The sequence below is a fragment of the Pseudonaja textilis genome, chromosome 2 (assembly GCF_049901715.1).
Source record: "Pseudonaja textilis isolate UNSWEBS1 chromosome 2, rPseTex1.2, whole genome shotgun sequence".
Classification (NCBI taxonomy): Eukaryota; Metazoa; Chordata; class Lepidosauria; order Squamata; family Elapidae; genus Pseudonaja; species Pseudonaja textilis.
Window position 1 is genome coordinate 202,579,983 of NC_141991.1, and position 27,523 is coordinate 202,607,505.

The following is a 27,523-nucleotide window of genomic DNA, read 5'->3' on the forward strand; positions in this document are numbered from 1 at the left end:
CAAAGATCCCTAACAGAAAGAACTCTGGTTTGAATTCGATCTGTTGTCTTGTCATTTCTTCCAGCCAATTTCTAATTTTCTGCCAATATTTTTGGGCTTCTGTACAGGACCACCACATATGGAAAAAAGTTCCCTCTTTTTTTGCATTTCCAGCAATTCGGACTCATATTGGGGTGCATCTTCGCTAATCTCGAAGGAGGAAGGTGCCATCTATAAACATTTTATAGGCGTTTTCTTTGTATGCTACCGATTTTGTAATTTTATTATTTTTACCCCAGACCTTTTCCCATTCTGTTATGGTGATGCTACGTCCTATATTCCTACTCCAGGCTATCATATTCACTTTTACAATTTCTTCTTCTAATTCTACTTCTAATAAAGAATTATAAAATTTTGTTATATTTTTTTTTGCCTGATCCTAATAAAATTTTATCTAATTGCTGGAGTTTATTGTTAATTCCAAATTCTTTCTTGTCCTGTTTATATCTACTTTGAATTTGAAGATATGCCCGGTGATCAATTTTTAGTCTCTGCTCTTGAAGTTCTTGCCGCGATTTCAAATTTCCTTGTGTATCCAATAGGTCCTTATATTTAATCATTTTAGTGATATCCAGATTATTTGGGTGAATCATTGCCTCCATTGTTGAAATCCAAATTGGTATTTTTAAATAGTGTTTTTTTCCATATTTTCTTCCAATTAGTTAATAACGAGTCTCTGATTAGGTGTCTGTGAAAATATTTCTGGCTAGTTTTCCCTACATCCCATAAACAAGCATGCCACCCCCTCTGCAAGTCATGGCCTTCTAAGAATAATATTCTCTTATTGGTTAAATTCACCCATTCCTTCAACCATACTAAAGAGGGTGCACTATAATACAACTCCCAATTTGGAAGTGCCAGCCCTCCCCTCTTCATATCCTGCATTGCCTTTAAATTTATTCTAGGTTTTTTCCCTTGCCAGATAAATTTTACAGTTATTTTATTAAGTTCTTCAAAAAAAAATTGTGTACTTTGATTGGGATCGTCTAAAATATATATAGGAATTTTGGAAGAATATTCATTTTAATAGCAGCAATCCTCCCTAATAATGAAAGTTGCAGCTTGCCCCATGTTTCTAAATCCTTCTTTACCTGTTGCATCAATTTATCATAATTATTTTCCTTAAGTGTCTTACAATGTGCTGTCAACCATATTCCTAAGTATTTAACTTTCTTTATCACTTGTATTCCCATAACTTCTAGTTCTATTTTCTGTTTTTCTGTTAAATTTTTAGTCATTAATTTTGTTTTCTTCCCATTAATTTTAAGTCCTGCTACTGCTCCAAATTGTTCTAATTCATTCATCAATTTTTGTCCTCTTTCTATTGGTTCCTCAATGAAAAAAGCCATATACACAAACGCTTGCAACTTATATTCTTCTTTCTTAACCTTTAATCCTTTTATGTCTGGGTTCTGTCTAATTCGCATTAGTAATGTTTCTAATGATAATATGAAGAGCAGGGGTGAGAGTGGGCAGCCCTATCTGACTCCTTTTTCTATTTTTATTAGGTGGGTATATTCCCCCTTTATTATAATATTAGCCTGTTGTGTATCATAAATGGTTGTTATAATATTTTCAAATTTGGTGCCTAAATTCCTATTATAAATTTTTTGGATTAAAAAATTGCCACTTTAAATTATCGAAGGCCTTCTCTGCATCTAAAAACATAAGTGCAATTTGTTATTCGGGGTGGGCTTCGTAGTACTATTCTTAAGTTGTTCCTGATTTGTCTGGTCAGGAGAAATCCATTTTGATCTTCATATATATGCTCATTTAACATTCTTTTTAGTCTACTTGCTATAATAGAAGTGAATATTTTGTAATCAGTATTTAACAGTGAAATCGGCTTATAATTATGTATATATCGGGGATGTGAATCCTCCTTCGGGATCAGTGAAATCAATGCCCCCCTCCTTGAGTCCGGCATCCTGGCTGCCAATAAGATGTCATTAAAAACTTCCACCATAAGAGGTCCTATTTGTTCTGCTATTGCCTTGTACAGCTCCCCTGGAATCCCATCTGGTCCCGGGGATTTATTGTTTTTCTGGTTCTCTATTGCTGATTTCAATTCAAACCAAGTAATGTCTTTGTTTAATAATTCTTCCATTTCTTCCCCAATTGCTTTATCCTTCACTTCATCTAAATAGTTTCTTATTCTATCTTCGTTAACTTCTTCCTTTTTATATGGCTCTTCAAAATACTTATGGGCAATTTCTTTTTTCTGTTCTATCTCCTGTTGTATATCCCCCTTTCCATCTATTAGCTGGTATATCAATCTCTTTTCTTTCCTCTTTTTTTGTTTATATGATAGCCATCTCCCTGGCTTATTAGCATGCTCAAAATAAGTTTGTCTAGTTGTATTCAAATTTATAATCATTCTCTCTTGTTCAATTCAATTCAATTTATGTTTAGTTATTATTATCTGATTTTGCAATTTTGAATCCTTTGGGGTACTCTGTAATTGAGTTTCTAATTCCTTAATTTTTTGTTGTAATTTGTTTTGCTGGGTGTATTTTTCCTTATTCCTCTTGACGTTATAAGAAATTGTTATACCTCTTATTACTGCCTTCATTGTATTCCAAATGTTTTGTTTCGTAGTTGCTCCATTATCATTTTCCTTTAAGAAATAATTTAATTCCTTCTTGAGTTTGTTGGTGTATCCTTTTTCTCTTATTAACTGAGTATTTAACGTCCATCTTTTCTTGGGTTTCCCCCTACTCTTCCATATTATCCGAATTGGATTGTGATCTGCCCATTCATTAGGTAAAATTTCAATCCCTTTTATCTCATTTGCTATTTCCCCACTCATCCATGCCATATCAATTCGTGTCCATATTTGATGAGGATTTGAATAGAATGTAAATTGTTTTTTTCTCGGGATGTAATCTTCTCCATATATCAATCAAATTTAACTCTTTCATCATTTCCATACATATCTTGGGAAGCTCTCTTTTCCCCGCTTTGTTCTTCCCCCATTACTATGGTCTTTTTGATAATCAGCAATAGAATTAAAGTCTCCTATAATACAAATATTTCTTTTTTCCAATCCTACTATTTTTCCATAAAGATGCTTAAAAAACTCTTTTTGATCTCCGTTCGGGGCATAGATTGCCACTAAGAGAATTGGGATGGCATTAATCCAGATCTGCAAAACCAGAGTTCTTCCCTCAGAATCCGACTATATTAAATCTGCTTTCAAATCCTCTTTAACATATACTGCAATCCCTTTCTTTTTCCCCATGTCTGCTGGTGCGGTAAATAGCTTCCCTAATTTCGGACATTCTAGGTATTTTTCATCTGTTTTCTTTATATGAGTTTCTTGTAGGCATATTATATCAGCATTTTGTTTGATTAGTTTAGCTATTATCCTTTTCCTTTTTATTGTCGAGTTTAAACCATTTATATTAATTGATAGTAGTTTCTTTTCTTCTTCCATTTAATTAATTCTGTTTCACTCTTTGTCTTGTAATGGCTCCGGTCATTCCTTGTGCCTGAAAATATGTCCTACTTTCTTCTCTCTCCTGGTGTAGATGAGTATTTCCTTGATTTCCTAAACTTCCATCTCTGTTCTTATGATAGCCTTGATCTTCCTGGGAGTTTGTTTCCAGTTCCTCCTTACTGCTCTGGTCTTCTGGACCTACCAATCGCTCATAAAATTCCTGGGCCTTTTCCATAGAGTCTATTTTAATTTTCCTTTCGTTCCAAAAAACTAACATCCCCTCTGGGATTAGCCATTTAAATACGAATCTTTTCTGATTTAGGTAAGCTGCAAAGAACTTGTAGTCTCATCTTTGTTCTCTTACTCTTCTTGGTACTTGTTTGAGAATCAAGACTTCTTTACCTTTATACGTGATTGTTTCATCTCTTGACATCCTATATGTGATATCCCGGACACTCCTTCTCGCAAATCATATATGGACTTCTCTTGGGCATTTGTGGCGTCTCGCATAATTAGTGCTAATCCTGTAAACTTCATCAAACTCCCTTAAAATGTCATCTTTATCCTTTTCCAATAGTCCAGCCAGTATTCCCGCCATTAGTTGTTCCAGGTCTTCTTTGAATTCCACTACATTTTGGAATCTCAAGAAATTGTCAACCATTTATCTAAAATTGTATAGGGTCTTCTGCCTGAGCCGGGGGTTGGACTAGAAGACCTCTAAGGTCACTCCCAACTCTGTTACTTCTGTTAATCTGTACACACATTTTTTGGTTACAGCCAAAAGACAATTCAAAACAAAGAAGCAGCAACAACATAGCATCATCTGGTGATACTGATGAATACAGTATACTGATAAATTTCTATACTTATTTTTTACATTTCTTACTTTTAGATTATATTTGCTTGCATACTTTCATAGCTGTATATGAAATATGGAATTACTTTTTGCATCCCAAACATTATATTGCATTCCATTTAAATGATTATTCTGCAATTGTGAACAGCTAATTTCAAAGAGACTCACTACTAGCAATGATTTCATTCACAATTTTTATAATTTTAACTTGGGCTGATTCCATAGGATCCGGTAAAATATTCAGATCAACATTTCTGAATTAATAAAGAAAATCAGAAGTAAATTTAACATGTTTACATTGCTCCATTGTGGCAGAGGGTAAGGAAATGGGACTTCTAGATTTCCTTCCCAACTCTAACAAAATTACTTGGCAAATTCTAAATAACTATATCCAAAATAAATATACAGGAATGTGTACTATCCACAAACACAGTGATCTACAGTTAACTGATCATAACAAAGCTAGACATTCATTCAAACACTTCTTTAGAGAAAAACCACAGCAACAATACAGATGCAATAAAAACAAATACTACTTAATCATTAAGACCACAGATAAGCGCTGTGGTTAAAACTCCAGAAAGCTTCCATACATAATTCAGAAAGAAATGAATAGGATTTATATCAGTATACCTAGACATGGAATATAGACTAAGTTTATAGTCCTTTAAATTTAATTTATTGACTGACAGGAAAATGGTTATGTTTATCAAACCATTCCAGAGGCAAGGGATGATTTCATAAGTAGTTCACCTATACAAAAAAAGCCTGTATTTTCAGGGGGGTTTTGTCCAAATATATAAGCTTGCTAGAAAATGTGTTCTGGAATGGAGCTTACTTGGCATTTCTGAAAAGTTAAAACTATCTCTATAAATATTACATGATGGACAAATAAAGAATAGGAACCTTAAATGTATTTATTATTTATTTGTTAAATTTAAATATATTAATATTATTAATTAATTATTTAATATTTCTTTTTACCTCTGCCTTTTTAAAAGAATATTTACACTCTTAAAATAATAATATTATAATAATATAATATAAATAAAAGTAAAGGTTCCCCTCGCACATACGTGCTAGTCATTTCCAGCTCTAGGGGGCAGTGTTCATCTCTGTTAGAAAGCTGAAGAGCCAGCGCTATCCAAATATGTTTCCGTGGTCATGTGGCCGGTATGACTAAATGGCAAAGGCGCGCAGAACGGTGTTACCTTCCCACCAAAGTGTCCCTATTTTTCTACTTGCATTTTTACATACTTTCAAACTGCTAGTTTGGCAGAAGTATAATGTAATGTAATAATAATATAATATTATACAACAAACATAATATAATAATTTCAATATCCAAACTCTTCAAGTTTAGGCATGAGAAGGCTCACATGAGGGTCCAGAGCGGAAAATTATGATACAAGCATTATAATGTTGTTATGCAATCACCACATTTTTAAATCTAAATTGTAATATAGAATCCACATATGTAAGGGACAGAGCTGATTGTGTGATACTGTGACATTCATTTTATCATTAAAATGAAACTTTAATGTTTCATTAAATGCTGGTGCAGCTGTGAGGTTGCATTTATGTTTTTCCACCAATTTTAAGCACAGATTCAAGTTATAAAACTTCAGACGTCTATTTCATATTTTTGCACTCTTTATCCTCCTTTACAGGACCCATAGACACCCAAAGAATGAGAATCTAATTTTCATTTAATTTCATCCATTTTATCTAATTTTCAATGTGAAACATTCATTTATTTACATTCATTTATTAACAAACATTTATTGGTTATTAAGATATTTTCTGCTTCCAATTAAAATGAAACCTCAATTACATTTAGTGGACTTCAGGTGCAATAAATCACATTTCTGTGCCAACATCCACCCAAAATAACAAACAAAACTACTGAATGCAATGTACTCCAGATGGTACTTTTAAAAAAAAAATCTGCTGCTATTTATTTTATTTCTACAATTGCATTTGTTTACATCTGTAATTATGTAACAGATATATACCTTCCCTCAAGAATTACATAGAATAATAGAAGTTTGTTATGCAACTGATATATTTTTAACATTTGAATTAGCCTTTTTTTTTCCTACAAAGGAGCAAGATTTTAAAGTAATATGATGAGTAATATGAGCACTGTATCCTAGCATCTTTTCTAGGCTCTTTCTTCCCTTTCTTATTCCTGTACTGGTCAACTGTGGAATTGGATTGATTCTTTAATGCAACTGTATGTGTTTATTTTTATTTTGTTCATTTTATATTCTAAAAAATCAATTCATTCTTTCTATAAATAAAATAAGTTTATTTGGGCAAATGATTTTTTTTCTGTCTTTTATTTAAAATTCTAGTGTTGATAAATTCTAATCCAGAGCAATATTTACTGTTCAGGCACACAAAATAATCCCAGATAAAATGTATTCAAAAATATGGAATTTCATTTATAACATACTTATTCTTATGTGTTCTAAATGCTGTGCTTTATCCTAAACATAAAAATAGGATACTACTACACAATTTATAGCCCAGAGAATACTCAATGCATTTACAAATTTTAATCAATAAATGTTAAAAGAAGTTTACCTGCTCCTCGAGTATGATTAAAATCTCCTTTAACAACTCTACATGATTTTCCATTTCCATTGCAGACACCACAGTGATCTTCCCATGCCAAAGAACCTAATATGCCATCACAACCAAATTTCTGAAGTAAAAAGAAGAAGAATAGCGCATAATCCACTCCAAGATAAAGGATAGTGCCACATCAAATTAGACTATAATTAACATAAGAAATATATTATTTGCTAACAATAAATTGTGATAACTTATTCTGAACTATTTTGGGGTATCTGGACAATAAATGGAATTAAAAAGATAAGAAGAAGAACTTTATTGTCATTGTACAAGTACAACGAAACTGTGGATGCACCCCAGCAACTATTCACAATACAATAAAACCAGAGCACTTAAAGATGTTCTTTCCCATCAAAAATGCTATCACTTTTTCCCTAAAAGATTGGTTTTACAAAGCCTCCTTCAAATTTTTCATTTCATATATACAAAAATATAGCATTCTTATCCATTTCTTCTACAGTGTCCTGAATTTAAATTGCAGGTTAATTTAAGTTTAAAGATGATATCCATAACCTAAAAGAATTAAGGAAGAAAACCCTTCAAAATAATTAAACAGTAATAATTAATTTTGGAAGACTTACCTGACATCTTCCATTTGCACATATATCTACATCCTGAGGGCCACAAGAAGTTCCATCGATCACTTTCTCTGTTACCAATATTGGCTGTTCTTTTCCATTTGGAGAACAAAATAATGCACATGGTTTTTCTATGTGAATAAATACATTTGTGACTTGAAAATAGTTTGAAACAATCCAGTACCGGTTATAATACATATATTTTAAGAGACTTAATCGGGGTGGGACACAAATTACTACCGGTTCTGTGGTGTGTATAGGTGGGCATGGCTATGTGATTGGGTGGGCGTGGCTTTTTTTGCTGCAGCATCCCCGCATCTCAGGAGGAAGCCTCCTGAGGGAGAGTTTTTTGCTTCCATGAGGCCCAGAAAGGCAAAAAATGGAGCGCGGGGGAGGGGGACAGAGCACACACACACACACTGCACAACCCTTTTTGCCTCCTGGGCCTCAGGGGAACCTCCTTGGTGAAGCAATAAGACAGCGAGAGGGATCTCGGCACAGCTGATCATCAGAACAGCTGATCGTCAGGAGGAAAAAGAAAGAAAGAAATACCCATTCAGCCGAACTGGTAGCTGTTTTTTTACTACTGGTTTGGCTGAATGGTAGTATTTTTTACTACCAGTTCACCTGAACTGGCCAAACCAGTAGAATCCGACCACTGGACTTAATGGGTGCACTTTTGAAAAATGTGACAGATTTTCATGGGGGAAAAAAATCTAAAGTATTAATTTATTAATTGTCAGCACATAATCGATCAATCAGATTTAAAACAATATTAGAAGAAAATTCAATTTAGATATGCCTTTGCAGACAGAGATGTTTAAACCTACAAGTCACTTTATATGATTATTTATTTATTTATTTATTTATTTATTTATTTATTTCCTGCCTTTATTGTTTTTATAACTAACTCAAGTTGGCCAACATATCTAATACTCCTTTCTCCTCCTATTTTTCCCACAACAATCTTGTGCGATGGGTTAGGTTAAGAGACAATGATTGGCAGTCTCCTCGTTTCTAGACTGGTGCTTTCATCACCAGACCAAACTGGCTCTGCTGTATTATTGCCAGGTGCAAGGAATGACACTCAGAGACTGAACAGAGTAGTAAGCTTATTGTTACTCACCTATTTACAACAATTTCACCAGACTAACTGTACTTACTACAAAACAACCAGATAAGCACTCCAGGGTAGGGGTGTGTGGCTCTAATCTCCTTTATTTCCTCTCCTTCAAAGATTCTAGGTTAGCCACTCTTTTAACTCCTCCCCCACTTCAGTTGCAGCTTCCACCACTACTATATACTATATACTATATACACACACACACACACACACACACACACACTACTCAAAAAAATAAAGGGAACACTTAAACAACACAATGTAACTCCAAGTCAATCACACTTCTGTGAAATCAAACTGTTCACTTAGGTAGCAACACTGATTGACAATCAATTTCACATGCTGTTGTGCAAATGGAATAGACAACAGCTGGAAAGCATAGGCAGTTAGCAAGAACGCCCCAATAAAGGAGTGGTTCTGCAGGTGGTGACCACAGACCACTTCTCAGTTCCTATGCTTTCTGGCTGATGGTTTGGTCACTTTTGAATGCTGGCAGTGCTTTTACTCTAGCGGTAGCATGAGACGGAGTCTATACAAGTGGCTCAGATAGTGCAGCTGATCCAGGATGGCACATCAATGCGAGCTATGGCAAGAAGGTTTGCTGTGTCTGTCAGCATAGTGTCCAGAGCATGGAGACGCTACCAGGAGACAGGCTAGCACATCAGGAAACGTGGAGGAGGCCGTAGGAGGGCAACAACCCAGCATCAGGACTACTACCTCCGCCTTTGTGCAAGGAGGGACAGGAGAAGCACTGCCAGAGCCCTGCGAAATGACCTCCAGTGGGCCACAAATGTGCATGTGGCTGCTCAAATGGTCAGAAGCAGACTCCATGAGGGCGGTATGAGGGCCCAACATCCACAGGTGGGGGTTGTGCTTACAGCCCAACACCATGCAGGACATTTGGCATTTGCCAGAGAACACCAAGATTGGCAAAGTCGCCACTGGCACCCTATGCTCTTCACAGATGAAAGCAGGTTCACACTGAGCACATGTGACAGACGTGAGAAGGTCTGGAGACGCCATGGAGAACTTTCTGCTTCCTGCAACATTCTCCAGCATGACTGGTTTGGCAGTGGGTCAGTAATGGTGTGGGGTGGCATTTCTTTAGGGAGCCGCACAGCCTTCCATGTGCTCATCAGAGGTAGCCTGACTGACTTTAGGTGCCGAGATGAGATCCTCAGACCCCTTGTGAGACCATATGCTGGTGCGGTTGGCCCTGGGTTCCTCCTAATGCACGACAATGCTAGATCTCATGTGGCTGGAGTGTGTCAGCAGTTCCTACAAGATGAAGGCATTGATGCTATGGACTGGCCCGCCCGTTCCCCAAACCTGAATCCAATTGAGCACATCTGGAACATCATGTCTCGCTCCATCCACCAACACCACATTGCACCACAGACTGTCCAGGGGTTGGGGGATGCTTTAGTCCAGGTGTGGGAAGAGATCCCTCAGGAGACTGTCTGCCACCTCATCAGGAGCATGCCCAGGCATTGTAGGGAGGTCATACAGGCACGTGGAGGCCACACACACTACTGAGCCTCATTTTGACTTGTTTTAAGGACATTACATCAAAGTTGGATCAGCCTGTAGTGTTTTTTTCCACTTTAATTTTGAGTGTAACTCCAAATCCAGACCTCCATGAGTTGCTAAATTTGATTTCCATTGATAAATTTTGTGTGATTTTGTTGTCAGCACATTCAACTATGTAATAAACAATGTATTTAATAAGAATATTTCATTCATTCAGATCTAGGATGTCTTATTTTTGTGTTCCCTTTATTTTTTTGAGGTGTGTGTGTGTGTATGTGTTTTCTTAAGTTTTCGCGGGCACTTACATGTATGGTATTCAGCTTTGTTCGGGTATAAATAAATAAAATTGACCTAGAAAACCAAGGCATATATGAAGTCCCCTGTGCATCATGCCCTGCCACATACATTGGACAGACCAATAGAAGAATAAGTACCCGCCTGGATGAACACAAAAATGCAGTAAAAAAGTTGGAACACACTTTCTCACTAGTCCAACACATGAAAGCCACATGTCATAGCATCAACTTCAATAGCACCAAAACCCTAGCCACTATAGAAAACCCCAGCCACAGAATTACCAGAGAAGCCATAGAGATTGAAAAAAGACCTGAAAGCATGAATAGAAGAGATGATTCCACCAGACTGTCAATTATTTGGAAGCCTGCACCCACAAATAAAAAAATCACCACACCACAAGCCAGGCAAACACCTGGGCACAAACAGATCCCCCCGATACCTCCAGCTCAAACTCACCCCAACCAGGCACCCAGATGAAACCTAGCTTCCTCATAAATGATAGCCGTCCATTTACTCGGAGCCAAGCTGCACTAAAAGCCTCCAATACAGGAACACAATGTTGCCAGCCAATCAAGACCAAAAAAAGCCACAAAACAGACAGAAAATATTAGAAACACCAATCAAGCAGCTATCCTGCCCTACATAAGAGGTACTACAGACAAAATCAGTAAGATACTACACAGGCATCACATCAAGACTGCCTTCAAAACAGACAGAAAAATAGCAGCCATCCTAAGAAAATTGACCTGGAAAACCAAGGCATATATGAAGTCCCCTGTGCATCATGCCCTGCCACATACATTGGACAGAATTGTCTTTATAGTAAATGGAATCATTCTGAATTTGAAAAAAACAAGATAATATCAGAAGTAAATGCTGATAAATTATTTTACTTTTTGAGACATTTCAGGACTAAATCTGTACCTTTTTAGTATTAACCTTTAGGAGTGTAATCCTACAATTCTTCCTTTATGAATTGTTTATATTTTGTATTTCAAATTGAACAATTTTGTGGTATTCTAAATGCTAAAACATATATTCTGACACAAGCTTTTATCATTATATTAATGTGACAGTGCACCAAAGCCATTATCAGCATAATATGACTAGTCGTAAGGTTCATATATTTTTTTGATTTTGTTGCAGATTTGTAGTATGGATAAAATTAAAATTTAAATAAATGTTTCATGATCAAAATATATAATTCTAGTATTTATTATGTGTCTCCCAATTCTACTGCAGAGTGTATTTTTATTTAAATACAAGAAATCATTCATTTTAAAAAAAGCACACAAAAGTATTTCTTGAGTAATCTACTATAATGTTTTATGACTGTATTGCTTTCATTGGACTAATCATTGTTCTCATTGGACTAGTCAACTTCACTGATAGGGTCCTACTATTACTGTATATTGAACTAATATAATTATTAGGTATAATAAATTGTTAAATCTATTTTAATACATATGTACAGATTTTTGTGCATGCAAATGTACTTTTGACAGTAAGCTTGTAGCTATTAAATATAAGATTGGAGTGTGCTCTTACCTTTATCTATAATAGCCTGCCATTGGTGTACATGTTTCTGATACGCTAGCCTGACGCTGAAGACTTGACATTGCCAATCCCTGAACGCAGGCAGTCCAGGACTACAAGAGGGATTCTTACATATTTTATATTGTATTCTTGATCCCTGGCATTCTGCTTCTTCATGACCTGGACTAGGAAAGATAAAAAATTAAAATTATTAAACTAAATTCAGTTGTATGGACATGGCTTGCATGATTTACACTGTTATTAGTGCCATCACATTTGTATCTGAGAGCTTAAGGAGGGGATGTGGTTTCACATAACCTAATTTTATCCATAGAACAGCTTCAGTTCAAAATCACACACTGGGATGCATAATCCCAGTTCAATATATAAGCACCATACCTACTTACAAACAATTAAAATAACAGTGATTACCTATGTAGAGCCTGCCTATAAATGAAGAGAATCTAATAGTTGGAACAGTTTTGTAACAGCAACTGTCACACACAAAAAAATCACTATGAATATTATGATACCAAACTATAATTAGGCTACATCATGACAATTATTTGACTTTCCCTTCCTCAGCCTTTTCTAATGTTGTGGTTTTTCTGACAGATTGGGGGCCACTATGATCAGATGTTCTAAAAGGTGCACCCCAAATATTTGAAGAAAAAACCAGGAAAGGCTGGAATAGATTATCCTTATTTTATGTGAATTTTTCCCCATACTTCCAATGTGCATGAAGTTGAATAATGAGCCGTATAATGTTACTTATTCTACCATTTATTTAAAAATCAGAAATACATTCCAAACACTGCTTACTTAGTTTTCCTTTCTTAAAGTGAATTGTATATAAAGAAATATATATGCCTATCTCAGCACTTGAAATATTTGTGTTTACTGGCAATCTACAATTTTATGTAATATCATGAATCTAGTTGCGTAATATCATTTTCACATTGTGAAGTAGTAAACAGAGCGTCTGTCCGTAACTAATTTGGAATTTGGAATTTAGTAAATAATATAACAAGCAGAACACAAATAAGCTGTGGCTTACCTAACACATTTACGTTGTCGACTGCTAATTCCAGTGCTACAAGTTCTGCTACAAGAGCTCCAGGTACTCCATTCTGCTTCCATGTGTTCAGCGAAAGATGTTTTACTGATACATTCTCCAACTTTACACCACTATTACAAACATCAGCTTTTAATTTAAAATATATGAAGTACATACAAAGTAACTTACTATATAAACTCAAAAGGAAGCTCATACCTGACACAATGGCAAAGCAAAGAGGAATAAAAGTATAATTCCACCTCCATTAGTCTATTCTTGGTAAACTTAAGAAAACTTATTTTTTTAAAAGGCAAATTATTTGCTGGAGCGAAAAAATAAGTCTTCCCTATTGCTTCCCTATTGCTCTTATCTATTCAAACAAATTTTCTTGAAAGGTGCAAAATCAAGGGGATAATTATTTCTAATTAGATTCAATATTTACATAACAGAAAAATGTTAAGTTTTTACATTACGGCTTCTCTACTCAGGGGAAAAAATAGAATGAAAGATACATGTTTACTACTTAATTAGCTCTGCCCTCTTAAAGCACACTTATTGCTAAACGGATAATTTAGTTTACGCTGGTCCACATTTTGTCTTTTTACCTTTGTACCAATGATTAAGGCACAAAATGCCTGAAACTATAGAGTTAGATTTTGGAAATGAAGCTCCCAAATCATGTCTTTATTTAAAACTGTATTTTAAAACTAGAATATTTTGGAAGGAGTTGCATGAAAGAATCAATACATTACATAATTTTCATATAATCTAGCCTGCCTATATAAAAATTTGAATCTGTAATCCATGTAATACATTGCATAAGGCAACATAGCTGCAATCAAAAGTATATATACACAAAGATCATAGCACATCATGAATCACATACAAAAAAAAGCTGGTTCAACTTTCCATAATGTCTCAAATAACAAGAAATAATGTCCACATAAAAGGAAGGCCAATTTATTTTGGCTTCTGAAGAGAAAAATCCTGAAAGCTTTCTGCTTGCTTTGATATCTTATGATAATCATTTGAAGCTTCTGCTGTAAAATTTAGAAATTTGGAAGCAATCATATTATCCATGGAACTTACGAAATAGAACTGCATTTATATAGTTACTTTTAGCTACTTTTATTATTTTATTTATTATTTTATTTTTCTATTTTAGTTACTTTTTTCTCAATTGTTGAATTCTCTTAGTCTCCCTTTTAGATTAAGATAGATGAATCTCATCTATTCTAGCAAAGAAAAGCATTCAGATAAAATAGGTAATTTTACTGTCAATTGTTTCAAATTTGAGTTCCATACCTTCCTGCCTGCCCTTTTATTTTCAGTGAAACTGTTTCTAGTTTCCCTATCCTATATCTTCCTGCCTGCCCTTTTATTTTCAGTGAAACTGTTTCTAGTTTCCCTATCCTATATCTTCCTGCCTGCCCTTTTATTTTCAGTGAAACTGTTTCTAGTTTCCCTATCCTATATCTTCATCCCCACTATTTTATGGGTGTACATGATCAAAAAGCATTTCTAGGTTCATCAAAAAGAAGATTCTTTGTTAAAAGGTTTATTTTTATGTTATTTTACTTCATTAAATAAGCCAGGTTACTAATTTTCCTGGGATAAGCTGTAGTTTTGATACATACACTTGAGAATCACTAACTATTATACATTTTTACAGACTTTATATTAATTCCACACAAGTCCAAAATCCATTAGACAGAAACCCAATAGCCTGTATGAAGTTTTGGCCAAGAATGCTATGAATTAGTTACAATAATCTAGAATTAAGGTTTTCCTTGTTCTTGGTTGATTGTATGAGACTTTCATTGATTTAAATAGTATGGGTTTCATTTAATGAAATAACTTATTTATTTTACTCAGTTGTATTCCCCTTCTGAAAATAAGGGGTCTCAACCCTTATTATTATTGATAGGTCACAAGTTTCGTTGGAATTGAAAATGACATGCCAGTTTGACTTTAAATCAGTATGGTACTATTATTCTAAATTATTTGAAATTGCTCTCCACAATAAGCAAGCAATAATACTTGGAAGTTAATCATAGGTAAAAAAACACTAAAAATAGGATAATTCATTACTTGTACTTACAATTCTAATATGCATTTTCTACAAAGACTAGGTATAGCAATAGCAACTCCTGATGAAACATCCTTTGTATATTAATGGAGGTATAATATTTAAATCAATTAGACAGCACTTTAAAACAATCACATCTTAAAATGGTGCAATGAAATATAGATTTAAGATCACATATAAACAAATTCACTTATTAAAAATTAATGGTGTTATAATGCACCTTTCCAGTGTCGCAATCTGTTCCATCCATCGGTGGATCCAACTTAGTTTTACATTCTTTCTCACCTTCAACTTTACACCATAACCCAGCGCAAATAACATGCTGGAAAGAAATAAACAATAAAAATGTAGAAACGTGCATATAAATGTTCTTCATAACTTTCACAAGAAATATGCTATTTTAAGAAGCTGTGAATGAATTTTGCTTTATCTATAGAATATAATCTCTTTTCATAACCTCAAAACAGAAAGACTGTATGTAAATTGGACTGCAAAATAAAAATGGGTTTGTTTGTTTAGCTTACATAAATATAAACTTGGGATTGTCTTTTCATTCCTTCTTCAATTTGCTTTGTGAAAGCAATTAATTATCCAATATAAAGTTTTGGCTTTAGGCAGTTTAATGGATTGTAATGTATCTCTTGAAAACAATTTTTGTCTGTACATTCCCTGGAGAAAAATCCGATTGAAATTATGTTTAATGCATAACTTCAAAAGTGAACAAACATAAACTTGTGAGATTAAATATAAACAAACATAAACATGTGAGATTAAATCTTTACAATTACAGAAATACTAAATTTAAAGAATAATAAAAGACTAGAATGACAGTGATCCCATATTATTCTTCAGATAGTCTGTTAAGTAAAACAGCTTCGCCTCCACGCACTTCATGTCTAACTTGACTCCTGGCAACTACATAGACAAATCCGTATAATTATTCAGGCAGCAGTTTTGGAAATGGTTAGTCATTATCTTTATCCTAGGATTGAGAGAGAATAACTGGCCCAAAGTTACCCAGGTCTCTTTCAAGCCTAAGACAGGATTAGAACTCTGCTTTTCCAATTCCTAGTTCAGCACCTAAACCACTAGGCCAAACTAGTTTGCTAAAATACATAAAAATGAATTCAAATAGGCATATTCCAATTTCAGAGAAGAGTTCATATTAAATCAGTTCAATAATAGTAATGAATCTAAATTAATAAGTTATTTCATATTTCTAATTTGTATTATAAACTGATATAAGAAAAATAGAATATAACAGTACATTTAAAAATTAATTAAGCCAACTATTTCCTTATAATCATGCCCCGTATGTGTATCTGTTAATATTTATATTTTAATACATAAATCATTAGTAGCAATAGTATTGGGGAGGGTGTTCAACTCGCCTATCTGAAAAGAAATGACATCACCGCGTGAACCCCCACCTTTCTTACATAGGTCATAAGACTACAAGATCCCAAAGGGGTGAACCTTGATGACAATGGGTGGAATTGCAGACTCCTTATAGTAGTATATTAAAACTTCAAATCATGATTACATTCTGATAGTAAAATTTCAAATTCTATGGTTGAAATGGAGGTGATTTGAGAAGTACATATTATTTTTTGTATCCATGGTCAGATGTGCAGGAAAGTCAGGCCCGGCAAACAAACAAGTAAAATTTCTCTACTGGCGAAAGAAAGAAAGGCAGAACACCACTACCCTTGTAAAATGAAAAGAAGAAAGAGGCAGTGGAAAGTAGGAATAAAGAAAAACAAAACAATCTTTCTACTCACCAATAAAAATTATAAAAGTGTAAAAGGGAAATGTGGACAGATTTTAGCAGAATGAGGTTCTAAAATTATATCATCCTAGATGTGATTGTTAATAAATATTATTTTTCAAACCATTATTTTGGTGAATAAAGAATGGCTGCCAAAATAAAATAGCTATTTAATAGCTATTTCTCAATATTTTAAAATTTTACTTAATGTAATTATGTTTAAATTGAAATAATTTATTAAATAACTTTTTTTTTAAAATAAAGTTTTATTTGGGTTTTCACACATACAAAATACAAGTAAATCATCTTTTTTGAAAATAGCATGGTCCCGGGTTGAACTTCTTTATACAGACACAAAACTCAATTTCAGGCTCCTTTTTGTATTCTATTCCATATCTTATACTATTCTACATTTTCTATATAGTTTTTCCCCCTCTTTTAATTTTCTCAATTTTATTTTGATTATCTCAGCTCAATTCAAATCATTATATTTATACTTTTGTCTGTTCTGTTTGAATTTCATATTATCTTTTCTCATTAAAGAAGTTTTCTCCTGTAGTTACTAATTGGAGTATGACACCTTTATATCTTTTAATTACATCAATTCAACTCTTATTTAAACTTCAATATATACCTTAAGGTTATGACCTTCAATATAATACATAATATATAACTTCCAATCGAATTTTGCTTGGTGCATTCTTATAATACACACTATATTCTTTAAAGAAAAAAGGATTATAAATATATGTAATTATAAACCCTCATTCTATTCCAATTCAGTTCTATCATTAAAATCTTAACATCTTTAACATTTCTTTTCAATTAAATATCATACTTCCTTAAAGACATGTATAATCTCCATAATTAATTTTCCCTTATTTCTCTTCACATGTTTTGTAAATCATTAAATATTCATTTTGTTACATTTATTTATTGACAAGCATTCCACTAAATTATAATAGCTATTTTATCAAACATTTTAATCATACATTGTTGCATATTTTCTGAAATTATTTCTATTTCTAATATAACAATACTATCTTATGTACCTTTGCAGAATCCCCTTTTCCATTACATTTTCACCCATTATCTCTAAATAGGCCCTGTTTCTCTATATTGTTTCTGTCCTTTATAACCTTTTTTCCTTTCTTTCTTCCCTCTCATCTTCTCCCTCCCCTTTTACCCCCTTGTCTCTCTACTTCTAATTCTCTCTTCTGCATTTCCCTCTTCTGTTGCTTTCTGATTTTACACTTATTTTTCACTCTATATTTTTTTTGGGGGGTTGTTTTTCCCAATCTTAAGCTTTCCATTCTCTTTCCCCCTTTCCTTTTTTCCCCCCATCTAAGATAACTTGTTCATTAAAGATGGCTTCTTCTTTGTCGCAATCTTCTTGTTCTGCAGGCATTACTTGTTGTTTCTCATAATTCCAAATCTCCATTTCTAAGAACTGAAATACGAAGCCAAAAGAACCTTTCCCTTCTTGTGCATCTTCTTTGTAATTTTTAAGTTCCATTTTCAGTTCTTCTAAAAGTGGAGCCATTTTAAACAGTTTTAAACAACCAGCTGATTGATTTTAGTCATTCAAATACAACAACCAATAATCCAGAGATCATCAAGTTATCCAAATAGCTGTTTCTTCTTATTTCTTTTTCCACTTTCTCTTCCTGGGGTTTTTGTTGCGATGTTTCAGTTAAAATGTGTCTTTTGGAAGTCTTGTTGAGATTTTGCTGTAAGTTCTTTTTAATTCCAGGCAGTCTCCTCCCTTCCAGATCCTGCCCTTTTATTCTTTTTCTCTCCTTTCCTGTTTTCAAAAGCTTTTGATTATCCAGAAATTTTTATTATCCCTTTGACTTTTTATTTTCAGCATTAAATGCCTATTAATGTCAAAGTTGATTTTTTTCCAATTTCTTGCTTAAGTCTCTTAGCTGTCAGTATAGGAAAAGGAGAGAAAAAAACCCAAATCTTTTCCCTTTTCTCTCTCCTTCGCAACTTAAAAATCTTCTTAGGGAACAATGTTATTGGTTTTTTTAATAGTTTCAATTCCAGGGTACCTTATTTGTTGCTTTTGCTGTTTGACCCAGTCAACCAAAACTTTCTCTTCTTATCTTCCTCCTATCCCCCCCGCCTTCTTCACCACCTCTACAGGGTAGCTTATCCCCAAAACCAGCCGACTTGGGGTGCTCCAGCTTCGGTCTGTTGCTGAAGAAGCTCAAACCGGAAGTCCAATAATTTATTAAATAACTTTAATTAATTAATAAAACAATTCTTTTATATAAAAAATAAAATGCTCCATATTTTTACCATTTTAAAATTCATTTTAATGCATGAAAAGGTCTCACTGTGACAGCCTTCAAACTAATAAATTAGTCTTCATGCAACATTCCTGATTGAGTTGGAAACATTTAGCTTATAGCCCACTATTTAACCTTTTGACTGGTATAATTAAGATAAAATTAAGATTAAAGGTATTAATATATTTTCTTCCTTCCATTTTATTCGAAGTCCTATCTAAAAGCAAAAAATGTCCCCAATAACAAGCATTTTAATTCAGTAAGGCAACCCTGTTTTCCAAGGACAATAATACTTGAATGTGCAAGAGAAATGCAAACTCTATTCTATCTTGTGAATGAAAGCTTGGTAACACCTGAAGTTTTATACTGTTGCATGACCATTATAAGGGTTTGATTTGATTTGATATCTATCATTTAAATATTGAAAAATCAAACACAGAATGGTAACAGTATGTAGAAGCTTTGGATAGTTAATAAAGGAAACATTCAGAATTGTTCTATATTTCTTTATTCCTTCGCGATTATTATTTCTTCAATTTTATTATTTTACTACAAAATACAGAGAAGCAAAACAGCAAACTGTAAACCTGGGTATATTGTTAAATCATAAATGACAGTAATCTATTATTCCTACCTGCATTTCTTGGCAGAAAGAGGCAGTTGGTCCAAAAAGAATCTGACATTGTTCATTTGCAGTGTATGTTATCCCAGGGAGTTTTGAAGGAATAATCACAGAATTGAGGCTCTGGGGATTTGTATGAAGCAAGCAGTTACTGGCCTTTGACCTGGCAATGCATAAGAGATTGGTGAATAATAACAGAGACTATTTTATACTAATCTTTATATAGAATTAAGATGAAAGCTTTAAAACCCAATCTTGCCCTAATTTAACAAAGAACGTTTTTATATTAATGGAAAAGAGGAAAACATGACATATGTCCACAAATGTGAGGCAGCTTTCAGTAGAAAAGCCACTTTAAAGAGTCGTACTTGGAGGAAGTCCATGTGTCCCCATTCAAACCCCCTCCCCCCAAAATTCACTGAAAAACAAAATTAGCTAAAATATTGGCAGGGAACTCATTATTCAAGATCATTACACGGGAAAATGATGAGGAAAGAACACAAGTCCAAATATGTCTAGGGAACAAACTCATGTAACGTGACTTTGAATATCTTTGAATACTGCTGAACCTCAATCTAAAGTTAACACAAGAAGCAGCCCATCTTGCTTTAAAACAGGGGTGTCCAACCTTTCACCTTCCCTGGGCCACATTAGAAGATGAAAATTTGGTTTGGGCCGCACATAAAATAAAATAACAGTAACGATACCTGATCATCCAAAAAAAACATAGAAAACATAGTTAACATATTAAATTTATTTCAAAATGAAGTTAGTGAGATGTTTTTATTATTTATTATTAATTATTTATTAAAAATTATTTATTTTTTATCATGGTTTTTTTATCACAGTTTTTTTATCATGGTTTATTTTCCGGCCAAATATTTCTTTTGGGGAGGGGGAGAAAGCTCACCCGCCTCGCGCCTACCTCTCCTCCTGCAAATGGCCCGGCTGGATGAGGCAGGACTGGAAGGCAGAAGCAGCAGCAGCGGTGAGGGCAGAAGCCTTCCTCGCCACTGCTGCTGCTTCTCCACCCCCGCCGTGCTTTTTGCCGCCCCTGCCGCTTCTCTTCCCCAGCTTCCCACTACAGCTGCCTGCCTCGCTTCTGCCCCCGCCATGGCTTCTGCCTCGCCGGTGGCAGAAGCAGTGGCGGTGGGGGCAGCGGGCAGCAGGGGGGCAGAAGCGGCAGCGGGGGCAGAAGCGGCAGCGGCGGGGGCAGCAGCGGCAGCGAGGGCAGAAGGGCGGGTGGGGGGCAGAAAGCGGCGGGGCAGCGGCGGGGCAACAGCAGGAGGCGGGGCAGCGCTGAGGCGGCGCCCGGCTTTCTCTTGCTGCTTGGCCGGGGCGCTCGCCGCCCTGCCTCGCGCCTCCGCCTCCCTCCTCCTCCTCCTCGCTGGCTCTGGCATGAAGGTTGGGGTGGGCACTGGGCCGCATTACGAGGCGACCTGGGCCGCATGCGGCCCATGGGCCGCGGGTTGGACAAGCCTGCTTTAAAAAGTATAACCAAAAGATTCCATAATTTCCTATTTTAAATTAAACAGCTATTAAACTCAAAGAAGAACTGAACAGACTAAAGATAAAATATATAGGATTCATCTGGGCGCAAACATGAATCCAGTTTCTAATTTTTTTTTATAGAATCCCTATACTATTTATACTATCAGAGAATTCAAAATCCTGTCACAAAAATACATTAACCCTAATACTGCAAGAATAAATGTGCATTGCAATATTTTAAAAAAATAAAAATACAGGTAATCCTTACTTAATACCCATTTGTTCAGCAGACATATTAAGTTACATGGCACTAAACAAATGGTACCTATATCTCCAAAGTTATGATCACAGCAGTTCCCCTGCTGTCACATGATCAAGATTTGAGCTCTTGACAATGACCCACATTTATAAATGTAGCATGTGCTTCAACTACTACCACTGCCTATTTCCCCATCAATGCCTTTTGGCTACCTCCTGCCACCACTTACTCCTGGCTGTCTACAGCTAACTTTTGCTTTCTTCTTCCTTCCGCTATTGACCTGAGATACAGCCATTATTAGACTATGTATGAGCCTAGCAAACCTTATCTGCCAAAGGGAGCTTGCTGAGCCTGGAAGAAGCAGAACTGAGCCAATGGAAGAGGTAGGGCAATAACACAAATGGTTGCTCCCAGAATAAAGGTGAGTACTGCTGTACAAAGACTGGCCAAGCCCCCACCTCCTGGGAAGCTGCCGCTTGCACTGCTGTCCTGTCACTTTAAACAGTCCCATCCCACTGCCTCCTCCCTGGCCAGGCCTAATAAGCTCCCTTTGGCAGTTAAAGTGCCTGAAACTTGGGCCAGGAGCAAAAGGAAGAAGATCAGTGATGGTATTCAACTGGTTCGCACCAGTTCGGGCGAACTGGTAGCAAGGATTTGGCGTGAGTCGCCAAACCAGTAGTAAGTTCTGGCTGGCCACACCCCCAACCCGGTCACTCAATTGCCACTGGCTCACTTGCCCCGCCTAACTGATGCTCATTCACCCCGCCCACCTGATGCTCACCCCTTAAGGTATTTCTTTTTTTCCCCTCCCGACAATCAGCTGTTCATACGATCAGCTGTGCCAGGTTTCCTCTAGCTGTCTTACTGATTCACCCAGAAAGATTCTCTGAGACCCAGGAAGGCAAAAAATGGAGAGGGGGGGTGCAGCCCCCCCTCTCCATTTTTTGCTTTCCTGAGCCTCATGGGAGCCTTCTGGGAGCAAAAATGCCCCACCAGGAGGCTCCCCTGAGGCCCAGAAGGCCTCAAAATGGAGCAAGGGGGCTGCTGTGCGCCCCCTCCAGGTTCCAATTTTTTCTTCCTGAACCCCGGGGGAGCCTTCTGGAAGCAAAAATGCCCCCCAGGAGGTTCCCCTGGGGCCCAGAAGGCCCCAAAATGGAGCAAGGGTGGATGCTGCATGCCCCCTCTAGGCTCCTTTTTTTTGCTTCCTGAGCCCCAGAGGAGCCTTCTGGGAGCAAAAACTTGGAGGCTTGCCTGAGGCCCAGAAGGCTCAAAAAACAGGGGGGGGGGGGCTGCAAAACAGCAAAAAAGCCACACCCTCACAGTCACATGGTCACGCCCACTGGTATTAAAAAGTTTTGAATCCCACCACTGAAGAAGATGGAAGAGATCAGGTTGAGGGTTAGGTTAGGTTTGGGCAGAGTTCTGGTTGGCCCAGAGGGTAGAGATAGTGGAGAGATAGGCAGGTGAGATGAGTTGAGGTATACAAGTAGGCATGCAGTTAGAATCACTGTATAGTCTAGTGTTGGCAAACCTTTTTGGCATCAAGTGCCGAAACAGGAGTGCATGTATGTACACATGCTGGAAACTGGAAGAGCAGTCATTGGGGGCAAGAGGCTGGCAGCAGTTGCTCTTCTGGTTTCAGGTGCTCTCATGCACGTGAAGACCAGCTGGCCGGCACATTGGAACCCAGAAGAGCAATGGGTGACAGCTCTGCATGCCCAGAGAGATGGCTCTGCATGCCACTTCCAGCACACGTGCCACAATCTAGGACATTCATCTTACTTAGTAACATTGAATGTTATTAAATAATTAAATTCAGTGTCCATCTAACTAAAAGCAATTCTACTTTGTTTAATATTATATATATACACACATACACAAGCATACATACGTGTGTGTATGTATGTGTGTGTGTGTGTGTATTCGTAGATTTTCATGGGTACAGGTATGTAGGTCTAGGTATGTTCGAGTCTTTTCCCATGTAAGATTAAGAATATCTTGGCAATGTTTCGGCGAGGTCCCACTCGCCATCCTCAGGCTAGTGCTTTCGGCTTCGTGCCAGTGCAAGCAGTGTGTCATTGGACCTGCCGTCTCTGCCGTCTCTCTATAAATACTGGTGGTGGGGGCTGGTGTGGTGGGCTGGTTGGCTGTGCTGCTGCCTCTTGATTGGTTAATGGAGTTGATGTTGGCATAATGGGCTGTGTGATGGCCTTGTGAGTTTTGTTGTGGAGATATCCTGGATCTTGTGCTGCCCCCCCCCCCACCAGTATTTATAGAGAGACGGCAGCTCCGATCACACACTGCTTGCACTGGCATGAAGCCGAAAGCACCAGCCTGAGGATGTCGAGTGGGACCTCGCCAAAACGTTGCCAATATACTCTTAATCTTACATGGGAAAAGACCCGAACACACCTAGATATATATGTGTGTGTGTGTGTGTGTGTGTGTGTGTGTGTGTATGTTTTCTGAGATTCTCGTGGGTATTTGTATGTGGATCTTTGGTTATTCGGGTTTTCTCCCGCGTAAGATTGGAAGTATCTAGGCAACGTTTCGATGAAGCAGAAGACATAAGCCTGAAGATGATGAATAAGACTTCATCGAAACGTTGCCTAGATACTTCCAATCTTACACGGGAGAAAACCTGAATAACCAAAGATCCATCCATACACACACACACACACACACACACACACACACTCAGACAAACACACACACACACACACATACATACATTATACACAATTTTAATTTTTAAGTTAACACTAACATTTATTGAGTACTCCAACAATACTGAAATCTAAAGAAATACCTTAATAAAATCTGTTTCTGCCTCACATAAGCATTGGCTAATAATATTTCTGAAGAATAGCAAGCAATTGTCAGAAATAGTTCTTTTCAATCTGATATAGTAACTATTATAAGGTACTGAAAGCTTGGAATATCTGAAATTTATAATCATCAGGGGGGAAAAAATAACAGAACAAAATAAAAGCCTGATTGTAACTACATCTACTTCTTGAATGAATTACCTGAGAAATCTTTCTAGATCATCTCTGCTACAGCGGGACCATGAAACATCCCCAAGGTTTTGCCCTTTGATCCATTCTCCAGACATGATGTGGAGACCATCTGCACAAGATGGGTGGTCATTGTCATGATTTATTCCCATGCTGAAACAAGTTTGAAAAACGGTGTATTTTAAGGGAAGAACAGTATAAAAGCAGCTTCTCAAATGTCCAACTAAAATTTTGTGCTCGTATTTCCAACATAGACATAGAATTAAGGATTTACACAACAGAATGTAAATTTACAACATAAAATAGAACCTTAACGTGCTTGCAATCTTTAAAGAACCAATTTGATGAAGATAATTCAATTACTTTAATTATTTCAAATTTAAATGGATGATAGAGAGACAAATACACATAATGATACACATGTCTATCATTTCTTCTTAATTTCAGAGAGAAGTCAACTTAATACAATATATTCCTTGGATTTAAAATGGAGACTTAGCCATTCTTACTTATAATCCTTGATTTGTGATTTAGTGCATTGAATGAATCCAGCCAACTTGGCTTATTCAACAAATCACGACAAACAAGACTATGATTACTTGAATGTATTCATTTGGTTCAGATTGATGTTTGTCTAGGCAGATATGTCTACGCTTTGCTAAGCAATCTAATACATATATTGGTTATGGTCTGACTTATTTCATAAAAGTACATCATTATTCATAAGTACATCATAATTTTATGAGTACATCATAATTCAAATAGGCAGCCTTAGGTTTGCAGTTTATAATTGTTGTTTGCCATTGCAACAAGTTTTGTTTCCACCAGAAAAAAGTGGGCTATAGGTACTTATGACCACAATTGAGCCCAAAATTTCTGTTACTAAGCGAGATAGTTAAGTGAGTGTTGCCCCATTTTACGACCTTTCTTGGCATAGTTATTAAGTGAATCACTGCAGTTATTAAGTTAATAATATGCTTGTTAGATGAATCTGGCTTTCCCATTGACTTTGCAACTGTCATAAATATGAGCCAGTTGCCAAGCATCTGAATTTTGATCATGAGACCATGAGGATTCTGCAACAGTTGTAAGTGTGAAAAATGGTCATGTCCCTTTTTTCAGTGTCATCGTAACTTTGAATGGTCACTAAACAGACTATTATAAATCAAGAACTACTGTATTGCAATTTTCTTTACAATAAGAAAAAATAACCATAACACAACTGAAGAAAACAGAGACATAAAAGTAATTGTCAATGTGGTACAGAAATATAGCCCTCGGTATAGTGGTTAAAAAGTAAGAATTGGTGAGATAGATACAGATTCAAATCTCTATTCAATCATGAAATTCAGTAGGTGATATTCAGCTAATTATAAGTCCAACATATTTCAAGGGCTGTCATATATGAATAAAATTATGGTATATTATAGATTTATTTATTTTACTAGCTTTATGCTACTCTAATTATTATCCAACTATGAGCAGTTAACTATGCTACCATAATCAAACAAATTTAAAATAAGCAAAATAAATAACCTCCTAAATAACTTTAACAAATAAATAACCGCAATAAATAACAAATTAATAATAAAATATTTTTAGCTGCCCAATCTGGCAAATAAATATTTTAAGATGCTTATTTTCCTGTCTCCATTCCTGGATCATTATCTTGTAGTGAAGATGTAGCTTGTCTTGTGGTGAAGGAATTTGTGCTTTTAAGTTATGGTGTTGAACAGCAGAAAATGTATATTTTTAGAAGGTCACCCATGATGGGCAGCTCATAGATGAAGGATCAGATTAAATAAGCTCCACTGAAAGGAAATGACAGCTACTCAAATATTCTACCAAGTAAACCAAAAAGACATTCACAAGAATATTCACAATATGACGTGGAAGATGAGCCCTGAATATTGGAAGGTAAAAAGAGCAGAGGAAAATTATGATAACATTGAAGTTTATGATATAGCTGTGTTAAGGTTCAGAGAATGTCTACCTGTCAGTGTGTCCAGTGATAAAAAGGAAGATCAGTGTTGAAATGATATCATAGTAATGGTGTGATCATAACTATGAACCAAGACAAATTTAATATTGTCAAGCAGAAGAGTCAAGGCTAAATATTGATATTCTGGAAATCAGGATATTGACATGAACTGAAATGAGTCATTTCACACCAGAGAAGAATCAGATCTTCTACTGCAGACTAGGAAAAAAAAATCACGAAAGAAATAGAGCAGACACTAACAAAGATGCAACCACAAAAATGACAGAATGATTTCAATTTGAGCCCAAGACCAGCCAATTAATATTAACATAACCCAAATTTAGGCTCCAACTACTGAAGTATTTGAAACAGTTCTACAGCAACTTGAAGTATCTTGCCAACACAATATTTTTTTGAAAAAAGATGTTACACTAATTGTACTACACCAAGTCTTCTTGCTGAATGTGACTCATATTACAAACTCCTTCTCCTAATTAAAATATGACTAATAACCAAATCATCAATCCAGGGAGATATTATTTCAGTCCATAACAGCAACAATTAGGACTGAAATGAAAACCAAGTAACATCTCAATATGATTAGTGAGATTTATTAGGGAAAAAAAGTGACAATAAAAATACTACCATTGGTTTAAAATGTGAATCTTTTATATAGTCAAAGAAGTTTCTAGCTTTTTTTCTTATTGCACTTTCAGGACAGGGGTGAAGAAGCTGCACACTTATGGGAATGTCTCATGAACTGCAGAGCAGCTTTCTTCAGTCAACTCTTTGTACTGATGGGAGGGCTCATACACTGAAAACAGTTTGCTTATGTAGATGCCTTTCGGATACAAAATTTGGATTTGTATCTAAGCACCTTTAAATACATTGCAGTCTGCCAGGACAA

The 27,523-nt window shown here is 35.8% G+C and overlaps 1 protein-coding gene across 1 annotated transcript in view; it reads right to left on the bottom strand.

Moving 5' to 3' along the window:
• The window catches only part of ADAMTS19 (ADAM metallopeptidase with thrombospondin type 1 motif 19), a 94,693-nt gene that overhangs the window by 20,419 nt on the left and 46,751 nt on the right, over positions 1-27,523 (bottom strand). The window contains exons 9-15 of the mRNA XM_026703952.2: positions 24,648-24,788; positions 19,881-20,031; positions 15,405-15,506; positions 13,096-13,226; positions 12,051-12,223; positions 7,556-7,683; positions 6,924-7,044 (exon numbers count right to left, since the gene is read on the bottom strand). Coding sequence (XP_026559737.2) covers positions 6,924-7,044; positions 7,556-7,683; positions 12,051-12,223; positions 13,096-13,226; positions 15,405-15,506; positions 19,881-20,031; positions 24,648-24,788 — 947 coding nt within the window. The remainder of the gene's footprint in view (positions 1-6,923; positions 7,045-7,555; positions 7,684-12,050; positions 12,224-13,095; positions 13,227-15,404; positions 15,507-19,880; positions 20,032-24,647; positions 24,789-27,523) is intronic.